This window comes from Musa acuminata, chromosome BXJ1-8 (assembly GCF_036884655.1).
Source record: "Musa acuminata AAA Group cultivar baxijiao chromosome BXJ1-8, Cavendish_Baxijiao_AAA, whole genome shotgun sequence".
In the NCBI taxonomy this organism is placed as follows: domain Eukaryota; kingdom Viridiplantae; phylum Streptophyta; class Magnoliopsida; order Zingiberales; family Musaceae; genus Musa; species Musa acuminata.
In genome coordinates, this window is record NC_088334.1 from 44,864,825 (window position 1) to 44,882,911 (window position 18,087).

Sequence of the window (18,087 nt, forward strand, 5' to 3'; positions counted from 1 at the left end):
TCCTTAACGTGTGCTTTCAAAGCAGCATAGAGCAAAGTTGTGATAATGAAACAGCCTCTGCTGTCTAAAGAAGAGGGGAAGGAGATCTGGTTGCCATCGAAGTAGACAAAAACTCCAAAATGACCAACGAACACTGGTCAAAAGAGTACGTTGCAATAATCGGCAACAAAGTTTCACAGCGCTACACTCATCGCATAGGCACATCCACCACGACAAGGGCAAGCGAAAAAAGCAAGGCAGCAAAGTTGAAGACGTGTTCAAATGTCTGGAGATTTTAAAAAAGAGACAATGATGTTTGATCGGCAGAACCTAAATTTATTTTGAAATGTTTAGGGAGAAATCCCTCGTTATCCATCATGAAAATGTCCACTTGAAATTCTAACCTCAAAGAAAAGGAAAATGATTTCTCACGGGATCCGGAAACTTTTGTCTTCTCAGCCCCGACTGTGCATACCTACAGGCTGAAGAGTGAATTATCAACTTGGATGAATTGCTTCATTTAGGTAAATCACATGGGAAAAAAAAATTCACCTGATGATTTTTTATGCTAATCAAATCTCTATGTACATGACCCTTGTACCCAGAAAATTCATGCACAAAAATTCGGAGCTGAAGTCTCTTCAGCAATTTTTATCCTGCAATAACGACATGGCCAGAGGAATATGGGGTCAGCTCATGCGAATAAGACTTCCAAAAGTCTATCATGAAAGGTGAAAACATGTCAAAGAATCATTGTCGAATAACCTCATTTGTCGCAACTGATTTGACAGAGGTCTGGAACATTCTGGAATAAGCCTTGCGCTCCTGGTCTCGTCTATCAGCTATCTGTAGACAAATTAGCAATTGAGATAACATCAAGATTGGCGAAAGCACTTTCACTTGATGGTTACTTGCCTTCTTCTTTGCAGCTGCAAGTTCTTTCTTTATGCCTCCTGAGAATATCAGAAAATCGAATCAAAATCTTTAAAATTACAACATAGATGGGATGCATGTTTAATATAAAAGAAGCACACCATCATTCGGCTCTAACTCTAATGCTTTCTTGAAGCTTTCAACTGCAGCATCCACATCATTGAGTGCCATGTGTGCCTGGTAAGAGTTTTGAATGAATAGCTTGCATAGTTATAGCTTCTATAAACAATGTGATCAAAAGACAGTATCAAATAGCAAAAGAAAAAACAAAAGAAAGAAGCAAAAAACTAGCAGTCGTGACCACTTCGAATTTTAAAGAAACATGCATTTGGTCGCATTACATATGTGGGAAACAATAAACTATCATATATGTAGGCAGAGACAATAAACTAGCAAAGGATCATTCACTACAAGATTGGCTGCATCATGCCATCAGCATCTCAAACAGGCATATTTTTTTTGCAAATCTGCATAAAAATACACGAAAAAAAAAAATCAAGGCATATTACACACGAAGGTCCAGATCACATCTCAAGCAACCAATTCAAATATATCGTTGCAGATTCTACTGTATGTAGGTTATTGAAGATCAACAGTACATTCAACTTTAGAAACAAAGGTTTTAAAGAGAAAAACACACATCTGTCAGGTAAACACTGTCCTATCAAGTACAGACCATTGAAAGCGTTATCAAAATCAATAAAAGTGTATAAAATCAGTATTATAACAAATTGTATGAAATTTTCTTATTAAATACAGTTTATTGAGAGCAATGGAAAGATTCAGTTTGTACTAAAGTTATTACTATGTCAAGTCAGCTAGACTGCAACCAAGCAATTTACTCAAATTATGGAAATTCAATACTAAAGCGAAACATTTTAAACCAAGAAATGATCATGTCATAAACATGCTATTATAGCAATGTAGCTGTCTCCAAGTTTTTGTAATAAGGTATGCCTTGGAAATTAGCATAAAGATCCTCAGAATAATGTTGCATTAACATAGATAAATCTTCAAAGAGAACATACTAACCTGACCTTGTCGAAAATACGCCTTTGCATTTCCCTCTCTTTCACGCAATGCAAAGTCAGCATCTAATAGAGCACCTTTCAAATCTCCTAACTTCAACTTGCAAGCCTAAGGGAAAAAGCCAATGAGAATGAAGCCAAAACAATAAATATCATACAGTGAAATAAAATTGCAAGCAACAAGCAGCTATACCTCATTCACTCCAATCATTGTCTTCTATCTAATTAAACAAAAGTTGACTTTTAGAATATTTTTACACAGAGAGTTCATGACCCGCAACTAGGTCATAGGTTATGGTAAAACTTCTGTGAATAGTCTATCAGAAGTATTTGAACTATCAAGCTATCACACACTAAATGGTTGAATATAACAGGGTAAGAAACTCCTTCCCACCAACCAGAACTAAGTCTTTACCAATTTTACATAATTTGATCTTTAAGAGAATGAAACTAGTTCAACCTTGTCCACGGAAGGTCCAGAATGTTCATACTACCAAAGTTATATCAGAATATAATGCACAGAATTCATATTATTCAGAATGGAAGCATATACTAGAGGTTGGAAATTACCAAAGAACGCTTTCTGGTAGTAATACTAGCTGGATTATGTATAACAAAGATGAAACAAGATACACTCATCAGAGTATGAATAATCTTAGGTCAGCATGAAGAAATCAAGGAAGATTATAACTGTTTGGTATAAATAACCGACATCAAGTAATATGCAAGAACGAGATCAGAAAAATCAACATATCATATGCATGATTTATGATATTTCCGTTATTACAGTTATTTCCAAAACCAACTGAATGCCAAAGAAAACCCTCAGCAATCTCCTAGTTGTCAAGGATTTTCCATGCACACAAGCGGAAACAAAATAAGTGAAAATGAGAGATTTCCTAGGATAAGTTATTGATCCTACTTTAACTATGGATACAAGATGTCAACAAAAGGCTATTAACTAAGATGACCATATCTACATCTATAGGTCCAAGGTCACATTAGTTAAAGGCAGACAAGTGGCACTTTCAACTGGCAACGCAAATGAGAAAATACAGATGGAAAATAAGATCACCGGAGGATCTGTGATGATGAAAGGACATGCTTTGTGCTTAAAGAATCAGAAGCGTTGACATAAAATATCCATAGACAAGGTTTTTAATACTGGTTCAACCATTATAATACAGATAAACCACCCAATAGCACCAGAAAGAATTAATAAAAAAATAACATACCAACCGCACCAACCCATATGGTCCAGTACCAATCAAGGAACAGTAAACACTGGTTGGTCCACACCAATCCAACCAGTAATTGAAACCACAAAAAAAATTATTAGTATTTTCTATGCTTTCAGCAACCCAATTAACTTTGCTACAGATAGACATTACTAAATATTGCAAAATGAACATTTGATAATATAAGTATTGTCATAGAAGACACAGAGAATTCCTGGTCTTTCTCTATGTTTTCAGCAATCTAATTTTGTGCTACAGATTGTCATCAATAGATAGTACTACATAGTACATGGACATTTGATGATAGATAAGTTTGCAAATGTGACTGCATGATTTACAGTTACATGAATGTCTCTTAATACATAGGTTTTCATATGCATGCTAGCCATATCTACAAGCATTGACGTCTAGATGTGTAATGTGATATCATTTCCCAAAAAAGATCCAGAAAATGTAGATATGAAAAAGATATATGACAGATAGACAATAATAGTCAGATAACATTGACCAAATCAGGTTGAAGAGACAATCGACTAATCAAGTACGAAAGATAATCAAAGCACTGTTTGAGACAAACAACCAGTACCTATAGCAGTTTATTATAAAAAAAACTCATTAGTGCTACCATGTATTCACATCACATTAAGAATATCAAAGGAAATTATTCATGGAGGCTATCATCGCGAGGAAGTGCCAAAGAAAGTGAATCAAAATGTTTCACCAAAAAGTACAAATGAAAGATATTCATCTTTATACAGAGTTTTACAATAGATGATTTGGAAATATGTCCTATGGGGTTCTAAGCAAGATGCTAGACAGAGATTGACCAAGAGTTGAATGCCAAAATTCTTCATGGGTTCAAACTCAAATCCAAGGAAAGATCAACCCAGGCTAGAAACCTAGTTCAGATCTCAGCAATCGTGGAATGAAGCCTTTACTGAAAAAATACATGTAATTATTCAGGTCACACCAGAATAAATAGATAAAAAAATTAACACTAATAAAAGTATTACATAAGAATTGTTTGCAAAACGGCACAAATATGAACATCCTATGCCCAAAAAAAAAAAAAAAGAATAGTGAAGCATGTTATGTCATCTCATACAAAAGATCTAGAGAAATGAATAACCAGTTTCTGGCCAATGCTGTTCAATAGAAAGGCGTGCTAACAGGCTCAACACCATAATCAAACTTTGCTAGAAACATATTGGCAAAGCTTCATGCCACAAAACACCAATATTTTATCTCCCTCAATCTACAATTTAAGCATGTGAATGAAAATAAGAAAGCTTACAGAACTGTTTGTCAAAATAATTGACTTGGTCTTCCGCAACAACGAACTCTTCTCTATACAATCCAAAAATCAAAGCAAAGAGTAGTTTAGCTAAGAAATCTCAAGTGCTTGTTAAATAGCACAAAAAAGTTCATGAAAGGAGTTACTTGCCTTCATCAATCTCTTCTTTTTCCCAGCATATGTCCAAGTAGCGCAAAGCCTTCCTGTATTTTCTTAGAGCCATCTTATAATCTTGTTTCTGCATGGTGTATAAGTTTTATAAATTTAAAACAGGACAGAAGAGCAATTAAAGAAACAGAAAGGATCTGAATAAAAACATCACATCATGTGAACAAAAATATGCTAGAGTCACAACACCAACATGCTAAGCTATCCAGGCAAGTACAGCACCATGAAACTTCCAAAACACAAGGAGAAAAACAAAAATCAAAACAAAGAAAAATCCGAAAAAGAGAAGCTGTATTTGGTAACAAACTAAATTTGGAGTGGAAAAGAAATTAAATATTTCACCAAAACAGAAGATATTATAGAGACCAATGTGCAGCATCAAATATGTTACACCTTGAAGAAATCATTCCCAAATATCTTGGCAGAGTCCACAGCATTCATCCACCAAGAAACCTCAGTTGGTTTGTCATCAAGATCATTTGGCCAATCAGGATACAAGTCACCATCTTTGAAGAAGTTTGATACACCATCATCAGCCCCCTCAGGAAGTTCTCCACAGTCCGAAATTACAACATCAACAGTAGGACAATCAGCATCACCAACAGGAGTGTGCTCAATCGAACGAACTACTCCCATGCCCTTAAGCACCTTCCCAAACACAACATGTTTTCCATCTAGATGAGATGTTCGAGTAGTGGTGATAAAAAACTGAGAGCCATTAGTGTTCGGGCCAGAATTTGCCATTGACAGCATTCCTTTTCTTTCATGTTTCAGTACAAAGTTCTCATCCTCGAATTTTAATCCATAAATGGATTCTCCTCCTGTCCCATTACCTGCAGATATATCTCCCCCTTGTATCATGAAACCTTTTATAACACGATGAAAACATGAGCCCTGAAATAAAATAGTAAGGACTCAGCAGAACTGAGGAATACAAAAAATCGTAACAAATTTTATTAACAACAATATACATCTGGTTTTCAAAAATGCTCACAAAGAAATGATAAGAACATAGAGAAACAAATCAATCAAGAATCCAATGTCAATCTAAACAAGGTCAACTTGTTACAAATTTTATTAACAACAATGTATATCTGGTTTTCAAATGTAAAAAATGTTCATGAAAAAAGTGACAAGAACACAAAGGAACAAATCAATCAAGAATCCCATGCCAATCTGGGTCAACTGAAACATAATATTCACATAAATTTGGCAAAGGATTAGGGTGGTGCAGATGCTCAATTGAAAATGAATCCTAATCATAATCAGTGGACTATATTTTTAAAAAAAAATAACTCAACTAGCCTCGTCTCAACAAATTTCCACCAAACAATTTATCAAAAGCAGACAGTGGTAAACCAGTCAGAACAATACTAAAAGGATCAAGGCCCTCATGGAGAAGTCAAAGGTGTAGCTAAATTAAAAATATTACCTCTTCACAACCAACACATAAATCCCTTGTGAAAATATCATTATGTAATGTCAATATTTTGATAATATTGTATTAGATCCTGCTTCAATAAAACAAGGAGATTGGCTCTGATTAAAAGATAATAGCTGCTCGGTGAATATTATGTAGATCCCCCGCGACAACTCAAGAGAATTCTATCAACAAAAGGAACACAAATACACCCATCATAACAAAGCCTCACTAAACTGGCACAAAACAACCTATATGGTCTAATGCCCCTTATCTTTAGTGCAAAGAACTTAAAAAGTTCATAGTTAAAGCTTGACTGTGCCCTGCCTTCCAATTGTCCTCCAATGCTAATATATATGGACCACCTTAATTTCTCAACCAAATGGTCTCACCTCCCACCATCTTAGTTGTTCAAACATACATTACCCCAGTCATCCTATCCAGCAAAGGCGTCTTCAGTATACATGAAAAACACACATCATCCTATATTGAAAAAGAACTAGGAAGTTCCTCAAAGCATTATTATTGTTTTTTTTCCTTTGGAAATAAGAAGTTGTATAGCAAATTGACATTCCAAGTAAATGCACATTTCAACTCATGAATTATGGAAAAACCATTTAAGTAAGTATTCGAACAAAATTTTAATAATTTGATATTAATCGTAACGTCAGCTCAAATTTTATCATGTCTTCGCACCTGGCATACATAAATCAACTCCTCTCGCCAAGATATACTTCAAAATTGAAAAAAATGAGAAAAGAATTTCTCAATACTAGAACATAAGGCATAACCTGAATGATAGGATTTGGCAACAGATGGAAGAAGGCTCTCAAGTATATTCTTGATTCGCGTTCAAGAACATCACAATATTTTATAGAATTTGACATAGCAGTTCCCGAACTATCTAACAGCCGAATCTATACGTTTCTTTTTCTCTTGTTTAGTTGCTTCATGCCAACATATCTCGAGGGATGGTGAAAGATGCATTGCCAACGAAAATTATTTAGTTTGGTCATCCAAAGAGTCGCTTCCTGACTCAACCAAGCAGCCATATATCAAACGCCATAAGAACAAGAGAGAGAGAGAGAGAGAGAGAGAGAGAGAGAGAGAGAGAGAGAGAAGGAGAAAACAAGAACAGAAACTCTACCCGTCGTCTCTGAATATTCCTCTATTAGCCAGCCGAGGAGACAAGGTAGAACCCGCTCCAAGTCCAAGCAAAAAGACAACAATACCCACACCGGGACCAAGAAACCCACGTCAAGAACGACCACTTAAGCTCGTGATTTCGCAAGAACTCAAAGGGCAAACCAACAAGACCGGACCAGAACGCATGGAAACAAAATGGGGGGCGCGGATGGGGCGGAAGGCGAGGGTGTGAGCGAGACAAGACGGCGTCACCTTGAAGTGGAGGGGGACGCCGGTGTGGGGCCCAACGCCCTTCTCCCTGGTGCAGAGCGCCCTAAAGTTCTCCGTCGTCCTCGGCACCACGTCGGCGAAGAGCTCCACCACGATCCGCCCTTCCATCTCCCCTCCGATGCTGACGTCCATGTAGCACCGCGGGTTCCTCTTCCCCTCCGCCGCCTCGTCGCCCCCGTCTCCCTCCATCTCGCTCCTTACCCGCACGACCAACAAACCCTAATCCTCTTTCTCTCCCCTCCTCTCCTCTCCACTCCACCACTCCTCCCCTCCCCTCTACTCGACTTACCACTATGCGACCATGAGATCGCTTCTTTATTCGATTTAAACTCCAAGGCCGGTCATTAATGACCCCATACCGAGCGGGGCGACCTTTTAAAGACTCGCCCAAAAAAATAAAATAATAATAATAATAATTAATTAATAAGATGAAGCATGTTATTTATTTTATATTTTATTTTCTACTGAGGTGCGGGGCACGAATTAATGGTGGTCCCCTGTGGGGACTGTTGTGATCCTGGACACTGCAACCTGTTTCTTTCTCCTGGGTTCTAGAATCATCCACGCAAGCATTTTCCTTTTTCATGCATTTCAATTTTAATATACCTCCAAAATTTTAATTTTCTCGTTTTTATGTTTTATTGTTCATCTAATAAACTATCTTTTTTTACTTAATAATTAAATCTGTCTAAAATAATAAATACTCTTTTATTCCTTTTACTATTTTTTATAATATTATTATGTTTTCCTACATTATCCCCTCAGATTGATTTATGTTTTCAATTTTAATAAACCTCTAAAAAAATTTATTATTTATTTAAAAACTAATTTTTATATAAAAAATAATTATTTTTCTCAAAAATAAATTTTATTATTTATTTAATTATTTTTATAATATTATTATGTGTTTTGACAGTGTCTCTGATGTTTGGTTTATAAGTGACAGGTCTCAAATTAAGTATATATATATATATATATATTAATAGATTTCTCGACTTTTGATTATTGCATAATAAACTTCTAGAGCATGTATGAAAAATATTAATTTTGAAGATATATATATATATATATATAATATCTTGGCTTAAGAAAGAAAAATAATTTTATTCCTGCACTTGGATTAAATACCACTAATTATGATTGGTTTATATTAATAAATTAGTGGTCTTACCCGATAGGCTTTTAAAGGGTTTTAGCATCGTTTAGGATTTCAAAGAATGGTGAGACAATAACTTTTTTGGAGAAATATATTTTAAATTTGACTGGAAAATCATTGGGTTGGAAGGCACGTATGTGCAACCTTGACATTTAATTAATGGGGTGTGGATAAAAATATGTTATCCATTGTTGGAGAGGTGGGTGGATAAAAAGGAGTTCTTGGCAGCATGTCCATGGGATTTGGTCACGGGAGGTTTGAATGTGTTGTCGGGGTTGTTTTTAGAGAGATGAAAGTTTTTTTTTTTGGTTGATAAAATAATCCATCAAAATAATAGTTTGATTATTTTATGAGTATATTATATTTCTTCATGTCTCGTCGTTCTATATTCCGTATAAATTGTTAGGACGGAGAAAATCAAGTTAATTAATACGTGATATTAATTATAAGTTTAAGTTAACATAACTTAAACATAAATGCTCTCATGTGTATTCATTATAATTTTTTATCTTAAATTCTCTAAAGTAATAAAAGCATAAAAAAATTTGAAGTATTTTTTATATTTTATACTTATAAAAATTTAAAGATACTTGAGATATTTTTTTATTGGGTTGCTCGAATAACATTCATACGTGCATATGAATATTATAACATTGATCTAAAAATCTCCCTCAATTGGTTTGAGGAATTTGCTTGAGGGTTGTTAGGTTGTTAAGATAATATCAATATACTTACATATGTAAAAATAATTATTCATCATAAATTATATGAATTTTAACGTAATAATACAAAAACTCTCCACGAGATATAGTTGATGACGTATTAGATCTTATCGATCATCAATTTTAATTATTGTTATCCATGCTATATCTCATAAACTATTCAGTATGCCTCATTTACGTTCTTAATAATTTATTTTTTTGTTTTAATATAATTTTTTAGTGATATATTTTGACTCTCTTTCTATAACGTCTAGTATTTCACTAATCTATATACGTGAGACATGAGAGGTAGGTTGATGCTTCTTGAATTAAATTTTTAACGAATATGCTATAATTAATTGTCAATAAATTGTCAAACCACGAGTTGAGTAACAAAGCTATGAGTATATGGACTCTTTTACAAGATATATCCGATGAAATCGATACACTTGTATGATAATTAAGGCCACAACGGGATGGTCGTTGTTCCGTAGGCTACATGAATCTTAAAGTGACGACGAGAGGACCTTACTCGATGCCCGTATTGAGAGTTATCTATTTTACAAGTGCAAAATTATATATTTACATAGATATCAAAACAATAATGGGAATATTCCGATGGTGGCATGAAATGTGTCTGTGCAAATCTTAAAGCACCCATCGGAAGATCATCCTCTTCGTAAAGAGATTTACTTTTTTTATCACCCTCATCCCACCCAATGACTTATTACAATGTGTCATAAACATGGATAACATTCGATTCATCAATTTAATTAATAAAAAATAAAAAAAATATTTTAGTGAAATTTAAACTAGAGTTGTTAAATTTTAGGTTTAAAATATTAACAACTACATCATCCAATTTTTAGGTTTAAAATATTAACAACCATTGTCCAAATTTTAGATTGATTTGGTTTCGATTCGAATTAAACCGTAATCACCCATAATCAATAAGAACTTGATTAATATCCAAGAATAAATTCTTAATATATTAATTTAAAAAATAATATTTGAAATCGATCTGTGATCACCCTTAACCATACGCACTTGATTAGCATCTAAGGATGAAATATCAATATACTGTTTTTTTCAGAGGAATTTTGTTCTGGTATAAAGCTTCGACATGGCAACAAATGGACCTGTTGGTTGCTTCCCTTGCCCACCCAAATTCTGGGGGGCTAGTACTGGGGTATCAGCTTTGAAGTTTGAGCCCAGGGCTGGTCGAGGAAGACCAGTCATCACCAGGCACAGGCTTCCTCTGTACCACCACCGCAGTCTTCTTTTGTTGTCTTCCTCACACCCACCAAAGAAATCTACAATTGCATAATATGATGTTAAAGAATACTGGTCTCAGCCTAGTAGTAAACAGCACTAGTCAAATGTTTATATATATATATATATATATATATAGTCTTTACTCGATGCTGCATTTTTGCAGGAAAGACAAGGAACAGAGTTTGATGCTGTTCTACAGTAGTGGCCTCCATCCAGTGATGAAACCTGCAAAAGAGCTATATGGATAGTGTCTTGTGCCATTGAAGACATGCTGAGCTTTCAGGTCTGGTTGAATGTTCATCTCAGCGACACCATGTTGCTCGATCTATATCCTACCACATAATTATTATTATTATTGCTCTGCTCACATGTCCATTGGTTTTGTCACATTGTCATTTCCTTCTCTCTCTCAGTGACAAAATTTCATCTTGTGATCTCGTAACAATGTTAAGATCTTTTGTTTACATCCCTGTCTTAATCTTTGCTGTAAGGGAAAAAAAAGGATCTACCCAGAAAAATCCCATATTATGATGCTCTGAGCTCATCCTAGTTTTGGGAAACTATTTATAATGTATTTGTCCTTTTAGATTCATTACATTGTTTGGATGATTTGATTACGATAGATGTGAGAGGAGAGGAGGAGACGAGCATAATAAATGATACAAACAGTTCATAGATACATACATCGGCTCATGCAAGACAAACTAATTCGGATTCATCTAAAGTGCTTAGAAGCTTAAAAAATTCATCCGGTGAGACATTTCTAGACGAACAATCGATATAAACATATAATGCATTTTTGTGATAATTTAAGGGAGTAGGTTTCTGCGCAGCAATTTAATTATGCTCAGCTTACTGCTCTGTCTCAGACCAAACAATCTCATGAAAACAGCTGCCCATGCCATGGAGGGATTTGTCTACTCTCCCATTTCAAATGTGCAATCCAGATTATTCTCTGGGTCTTTGTCTCACCCGGATCTCTCTCTCTCTCTCTCTCTTTCTCTCTCTTGAGACAAAATCTTTATCCATATATTACTGATGTATGCCCACTGAGCTGATTGAAGGGCTACTGTTAAGAAACAGTGTTTTTTGCCGACACTTGAATGAGCGGCCACCACTCTGCTCCGCCACTCCTTAGCAATGGCCGAGCTGCCATTTACTGTACCCACCACAAAGTGGACTACGAGAGGAAGAGGGAGAAGAAGCACGAGTACTAAGAAAAGCTATGTGTCTGTGCATCGTTCTTGACATGACTGTATCGATATGTCAAACTGTGCTGAGAGACAGGTGGAAACCTTCTCCCCCCCATGTCTTTAAAGCTACTCTGCTATCATCTCTGTTTCAAACATGGGATGAATGCGATGAAGAAGATAGCATCGGATCCATAAAAAAAAAACACACACACACAAATTTACAGCCACCAAAAACACTGGCAATAAAGTGATACACAACATCATCCTTCATGGCCTGATCTGGTGGCAGAAATCATGAATCCATTGGCAAGGCAAAGGACAATGTTCGACAGGACACAATCCATATCGAATACATTATTGCAGGTGGACCAGCAATCTACCAAACAGATCTGCACAATCCTACAATTAAGATTCCAATCCTGCTGACTGCCATCATGGTCCTCAGCTATACACAACAAACAAAGACCTCTTCAACCATGGCTGTCTGCAGCAGAAGATCAGTCCTTGATGCAGTTCATAGCCCCATTCTTCCCTTGATTCATCGCCAACAAAATTGACATGAAAAATTAACACCTTTTATGGAGGCATTTGATTACCACTTTGCATGCATGGTGATATGAACTTGATGTTGCACGGATTGATCTCTTCGGTGTGGTGGGTTCATGTGCTGCTCCAAACTTCTCAGAGTAAATCTACAGTCTTCTAACATTTGGAGACCCAAATATATATATATATATATATATATATATATATATATATATATATATATATATATATATATATATATATAATATCAGACCCAATAAAGAGATTTGACTATCTTTGTTGTTTTTACCATTTGGATTGTTCAAAGACATGATTATATTATTAACTTTAGATTAATTAGTCGGCATAATTAGCTAATCAAATTATCTTTTAATGAGGCTTAAGACAATGGACCATAACTTGGGCCTCTCTATAAAGAGGCTCGATGATCTCTCTCTATAAAGGCTCAATGGAAGTTGGCCATACAGTCTTCAATTTCTGAATTAGTTTAACCGTATTATTGTACCAAATTGGTGCCATAAATAGTTGGGATTAATTAGGATGTTTGTTTTTGGGTTCTCTACTTACCCCAAAATCATGCACCCATGCTCGATTCAATCATTTTGCGAATCACATTTTAATCCAAGGAATAAAATTAACTAAAAAATTTAGAATAATAGACATCTTAATTTAATATTCCTACCCAACTAATATTCAACATCATCGATTAGTATCCATTCTCTAAATGAAGCCCTTCTCGTGTTTACTTTATATAATCAATACTCCAAATCGTCCCCTGTCTTCCTAATTATCCAAAAGCAATATATATACATATACTTCTCATATACTTCTCATGATTTAATGGCTTCACGCACGCCTCACCGAATACTTACATTGTCGACTCGTGATTTCTTGGTCATGTGAGGTTGCACTGATGAAATTACACCATGTATTTGTTTGATTTAATGCACTTATTTAGGTAGTATTAGAAAATGTTATCTTTTTTATCAGCTTAAAGACTAATTCGAGATTAATAAATAATAAAATTATAAGTTTTAACTAAAAATTAATGTTGATGTTGATAAGGGCTCATAACTCATTCGTCAGTACGACTAGTAGGTTCGTAAGGAATTATCCGGTTTAGGCGAAAGATATACCCACACAATTTTATTCTTTTGGAAAATTGAATTCTAAATAATACCTTTAAGAATAAGAAAAACTCGACGAACTTATTCTTAAATGATCTTATCAAATATCATGTTAAGTAAATCAATCTGCTGCACGTATTTAGTCGTCGGATTGATAGGGATATCAGTTAATTTGAATGAAAAGGATAGCAAAATTGTGTGTCCGTATTCTCTTCACCTTAGGCTATCCTCTCTCTCCTCCCTCTGCGTTCCTTAGATCTTATTGCTTCATCAAATAGGAAGGCAGGACGTTACGAATCCATCCTCATTAAAGACCCATACTACAAATCAAACTCGTAGCATATAAGAGAGAGAGAGAGAGAGGAGGCTGATTCCGCCCCAAGCCGACCCAACCCGCCTCGTGGGCGTTTTTGAACCAACGAGGCCTTTGGCGAAACCAACAAGGAAAAAAGGCAACGACGTGCCCAAATCAATGGCCGCTGCTTCTCCTCCTCTCCCCTTCTCTTAAATCCCTCAATCCACACCCCTCTGCCATTTCTTCTCCACCACCAAACAGCCCCCACCCCACTTCAATTTCCTCCTCTCCATCTTTCATTCTTTCTTTGTTTCGGCTTCGGCGTGATCTAGGGTTTCGATCGAGAAGAGGAGGGGAGGGAATGGGGGAGCCCAAGAACCGGTGGACGTGGGACCTGCCGGGGTTCGAGCCGAGGAAGCCGGACGAGGGGGGCGAGGACCGGGGGTACCGCCCCCCGGTACGGCGGCTCTCCGTCTCCCAGTCGTCTCTGGCGCCCCGGGCGGACCAACCCAAGAGGCTCATCGCCGTTCGGCTTCAGAAGTTGAAGAACCAGCTCAAGGTTCGAGCTCCTCGCGTCTCTCGGCACGCACCCCCCCCTCTTCCTTTGACTTTTCCGGTCGCTTTATGTGCTCTTCCTTTTTGTTTTCTGTGGTCAGCTGGCGAGTGTAGCTTTTGTTTACCTATAAAAGATGACAATTCTTTGGCTTCTGGGTAGACGTACAAAATCGGTAGAGGAAGACTGACTGCTGACTTTGTGAGTGCGTCTACTCAGATGCCAAAGTCAACCGTGCAGTTTTGAACTTATTCTGCTTTATTTGTGTATTTTGGGAAGTATTTTGGAAAATTATAGTCGTAGTTACAAGCGTAGAAAATATGGGGACACATGGTCGTTGTAGCTCTGCATCTTTCTGCCTCAACAATTCTGGTGGTAGTGTGCCAAAAAATTAGGCTATTTGATACTTAGACTCTCCCCCACTACTTCTGCATGAAATTTAGGTTGGTCTTGATTTATCTGCTCTTGGTTTATCTTATAATTCTCAACAGACTTCCTCTTGGCACCTTGATCTTGGTTTATGTGTGTTTTTTATTTTTTTAGCTCGGGGTTAATTGATTCTAGGAAGATTTGCGTGTGTTCATTTACTAGCCTAAAGTGAAAACACTACCACGTACCAAATCGGCAATGAACTGAACATTATAACCAATCATTATAAAAGAAGTAACATAAGTATATATTGAATAAGAGAAGTTCTCTAAAGGTATTACCTAAGTTACTAAATATAGCACATTATCAAACCAAGGTTTTAGGTTTTGATCTGGTGCTGACACCGGATGGTGGTCAGAGGTAGGGTTCTGGTGTAGGTTGACACACCAACACTTGGTGCGAGTTAGTACTTCCCAGACTACTGAAAGAGGGAGAGAAGAGGAGAGGACAGGTCAGTAGATGAAGAAGAAGAGGAACTGGAGGAGGAGGAAGAGGATACATATTGGTAGTAGGAAGATGAGCAAATGGTGACCCGAATGGTTAGGGAGGGAAGAGGACAGCAATTTGATGGGTAAAGGAGGCGGCAGCGACAATGTGGTGGGGAAGTGGAGGAAACAGTGGCATAGAGGGTGAGAGGGAGAGAGAGCTCGTGAGAGGCAGAGAGAATGCTTGAGAAAGGGAAGGGTTGAGGACGAGGGAGGCAAAAGAAGAAAAGGAAAAGAAAAATACAGATGCCATATAACAACAAAGTCATAGGTCTCAACTATTCGGGATCAGCTACATGAAAAATAAAAAAGATTACAGTTACTAGGCCGTAACCTTATGCCCGGTATCAAAATGCATGGGGATATTAACAATCTGGTATGCTCGTATGGTGAGTTTATGGTTGGTACAACCCATACGAGACTGAATTAGGTGAATTATCCTGTTCGAGTCAGACTTGGTTATTGGACCAGTAAATACCCGCCCGCAACTCACTACATGCCAATATGTGGGAAATTTCCAACTTGAGGAATATGTTTAGTTTCAGTTTTATGTCTAAATATCTATTTTTAGCAGGTAGATCATGTAATAACTGCATATAACAAGGACTTACATTGTATGAACTCTATAATGATTACATTGGGATATGTGGATTATCTCTGTTTGTTTGTCTTCAACATTGGAAGTGTTGCGGGGTATGGCTTTGAAAGTTGAGATGCAGTTTGGTGTGTTGGATGTGTTTGTTGATGAATATTATGGAAGATGGAATCTCATGTTGATGGCTAGAGCACCTCTTCATAAATAGTACTCCATTTTGGTGTTACTTAAGTCTGAAGGTTAATTTCTTTTCTCTGAATTTCTCTGGAATCTCTTATACGTTAAGCAACTAAATTAATCTGTCAGTTATAGCATTGTGGCTTAATGAATGCCTAACACATTTCTGAATGTGTATATCGTCAGTCTAGGTTGAAAAGGTTGGATTATTAGTCTAGGTTGAATGTGAGTGTACATATGCTTTAATGCATGCCTAACACTTTCAATTATACTTTGAAATTTGAATAATAAATTTGTTTTGAACACCTGCAGTGAATATATTTTCTTTATAATATGTGTTCCATAGATCCTAATGCCGTATTTTGTACATCACTTGTTCTTGTCAACTTGGCTTGATAGGATGCTCGAGAGGATTACTTGGAACTGAGGCAGGAAGCCGCTGATCTTAGAGAGTATTCTAATGCCAAACTTGATCGAGTTACTCGCTATCTGGGCGTACTTGCAGACAGGGCTAGGAAATTAGGTGAGCCATCTAAGGTTGCTGTTCTAATGCTTGTTTAGTGCTAAATATATATGTTGATTTTGTTTTTGCCTGTATTTTTCTTTTGTGATGCTTGACATGTTCCTATCACACTAGGAATGGCTGTAATATCTTGTATAACATTCATTTTTACTCAGCACTAGGGCTAGATGTTTTGTTTTATCTTCCATATGTGGCCTGGAGTGAGAATGAACATAGTTTGATGACACATTCTATTTCTGTTGTTCCCTTATGACATTACTCCTTGCTACAAATCTTCACCTTTCCAAGGAGACATTGTAATTATTACCTGCATATTTGGTTGTCCAGTACTATATTAATCTTTTCCATCATATACGACAGCTAATTTGAGCATATCTATGATTGAGAACGCCAATAACCAATGATTAAAATATCGGTTCAGTATACAGATAGGTTGGAAGCCAGAAAGGTGTGGCACAAATTACTAAGTAGCAGTATAAATTGGTACAAGTCAGTATCCGCTGGACTGCTACAAGCATTAAAAGGAGGAGGGGGAGGAGGCTTTGGACCACGAGAAGGTGGAAGGGTGATATGGCACCATACGATCAATGAGACAGAGGACATGACGACAGGTAGGAGTGCTGTGCACCGAGCGGCAGTGATTACAGCGGCTTTGTGACATTGTGTATGAGCTGCAAAAGAAGAGAAAGAAAACAAAATATGGCTCAAAAGGTACAGCGGTATCGGTACCATCCAGTATAGCTCAGTATTGGTTAGGTTAATGTCCGGTAAGCTAGGTGCGGAATGCCTATGGGGTGGTGACCTCAGTTTCACACTGGGCCATGCAAAATTGCCCTGTCCATATACTGGTCAGTCATCAAATTGGTGAAAAATGGATTATGCAACCAGTGATTGGAAACTTTAATCCTTGCCAATAACAACCATGAAATTGGAAACGAACAATTAGCCTATAATCAGAACTTTACCTGGTTGCATAATAAAAAGAACCTTCTCATACATCTGAAAGTGAGAACAGTTTATAGAAGACCCGAAGAAGGATGCGATGGAGAATTTCAACTGGGTTTCCCTCTTATCTTCCTCCATCATTCATCAAAGTATATGACTTCCTTGTTAGATTTGACCAGTATTAGTTGCTTTGCTTAGATATAAATGGTTATTTTTTTATATATTTGTCTAGTCGGACTAGAAGTTCATAAGTGGTTGTTTTAGACCTGTTTATCCTTTTGAATGCTTTGTTTGAATCATCAGTTAGTGTTTTTACGTCTGCTATGAAAATCTTCATCGGTACAAGGTTCATTATTGCGGATGAGAGCTTTCTGATGCATTACCTTTCAGAAAATTTAGGGAAAGCGGAAACCAAACTATCATTCAAGCACGTCATAGGAATGACATATGAAGATAAATTTTGAAGTTTTTTTTGTGGAAACTATTATTTCTTCTCAGGATGATTTAACTTTGATATACATCACTTTTACAACAATTATATTATGGTGCTGCTTCCTGTTCCACTTATACCTATCTTCTTGATATCAAGGCAACTCATGGATCAAGCTATA

The 18,087-nt window shown here is 36.6% G+C and overlaps 2 protein-coding genes across 7 annotated transcripts in view; one reads left to right on the forward strand and one right to left on the reverse strand.

Moving 5' to 3' along the window:
* Positions 1 to 224: 224 nt before the first annotated feature.
* Positions 225 to 7,800, reverse strand: LOC103995218 (peptidyl-prolyl cis-trans isomerase CYP40). 6 transcript variants are annotated; one of them, XM_065080079.1, is made up of 11 exons: positions 7,208 to 7,436; positions 6,852 to 7,091; positions 5,034 to 5,534; positions 4,623 to 4,710; positions 4,473 to 4,525; positions 1,945 to 2,049; positions 1,014 to 1,089; positions 895 to 932; positions 745 to 825; positions 532 to 635; positions 225 to 461 (listed from the first exon to the last, which is right to left on the reverse strand). In XM_065080079.1, exons 2-10 carry the CDS (start codon positions 6,945 to 6,947, stop codon positions 621 to 623), a joined length of 1,053 nt encoding a protein of 350 aa, XP_064936151.1. In that variant the 5' UTR covers positions 6,948 to 7,091; positions 7,208 to 7,436; the 3' UTR covers positions 225 to 461; positions 532 to 620. The 6 variants fall into 6 exon arrangements, with proteins under 6 accessions (XP_064936151.1, XP_009414030.2, XP_009414029.2 ...); XM_009415755.3 differs by lacking the exons at positions 6,852 to 7,091; positions 7,208 to 7,436 and adding an exon at positions 7,459 to 7,793 and having other exon boundaries at positions 225 to 454; XM_009415754.3 differs by lacking the exons at positions 6,852 to 7,091; positions 7,208 to 7,436 and adding an exon at positions 7,459 to 7,793.
* Positions 7,801 to 13,841: 6,041 nt separating this feature from the next.
* Positions 13,842 to 18,087, forward strand: part of LOC135588120 (kinesin-like protein KIN-14L) — a 30,088-nt gene continuing 25,842 nt past the window's right edge. The window contains exons 1-2 of the mRNA XM_065080082.1: positions 13,842 to 14,328; positions 16,408 to 16,531. Coding sequence (XP_064936154.1) covers positions 14,131 to 14,328; positions 16,408 to 16,531 — 322 coding nt within the window. The 5' untranslated portion in view covers positions 13,842 to 14,130. The remainder of the gene's footprint in view (positions 14,329 to 16,407; positions 16,532 to 18,087) is intronic.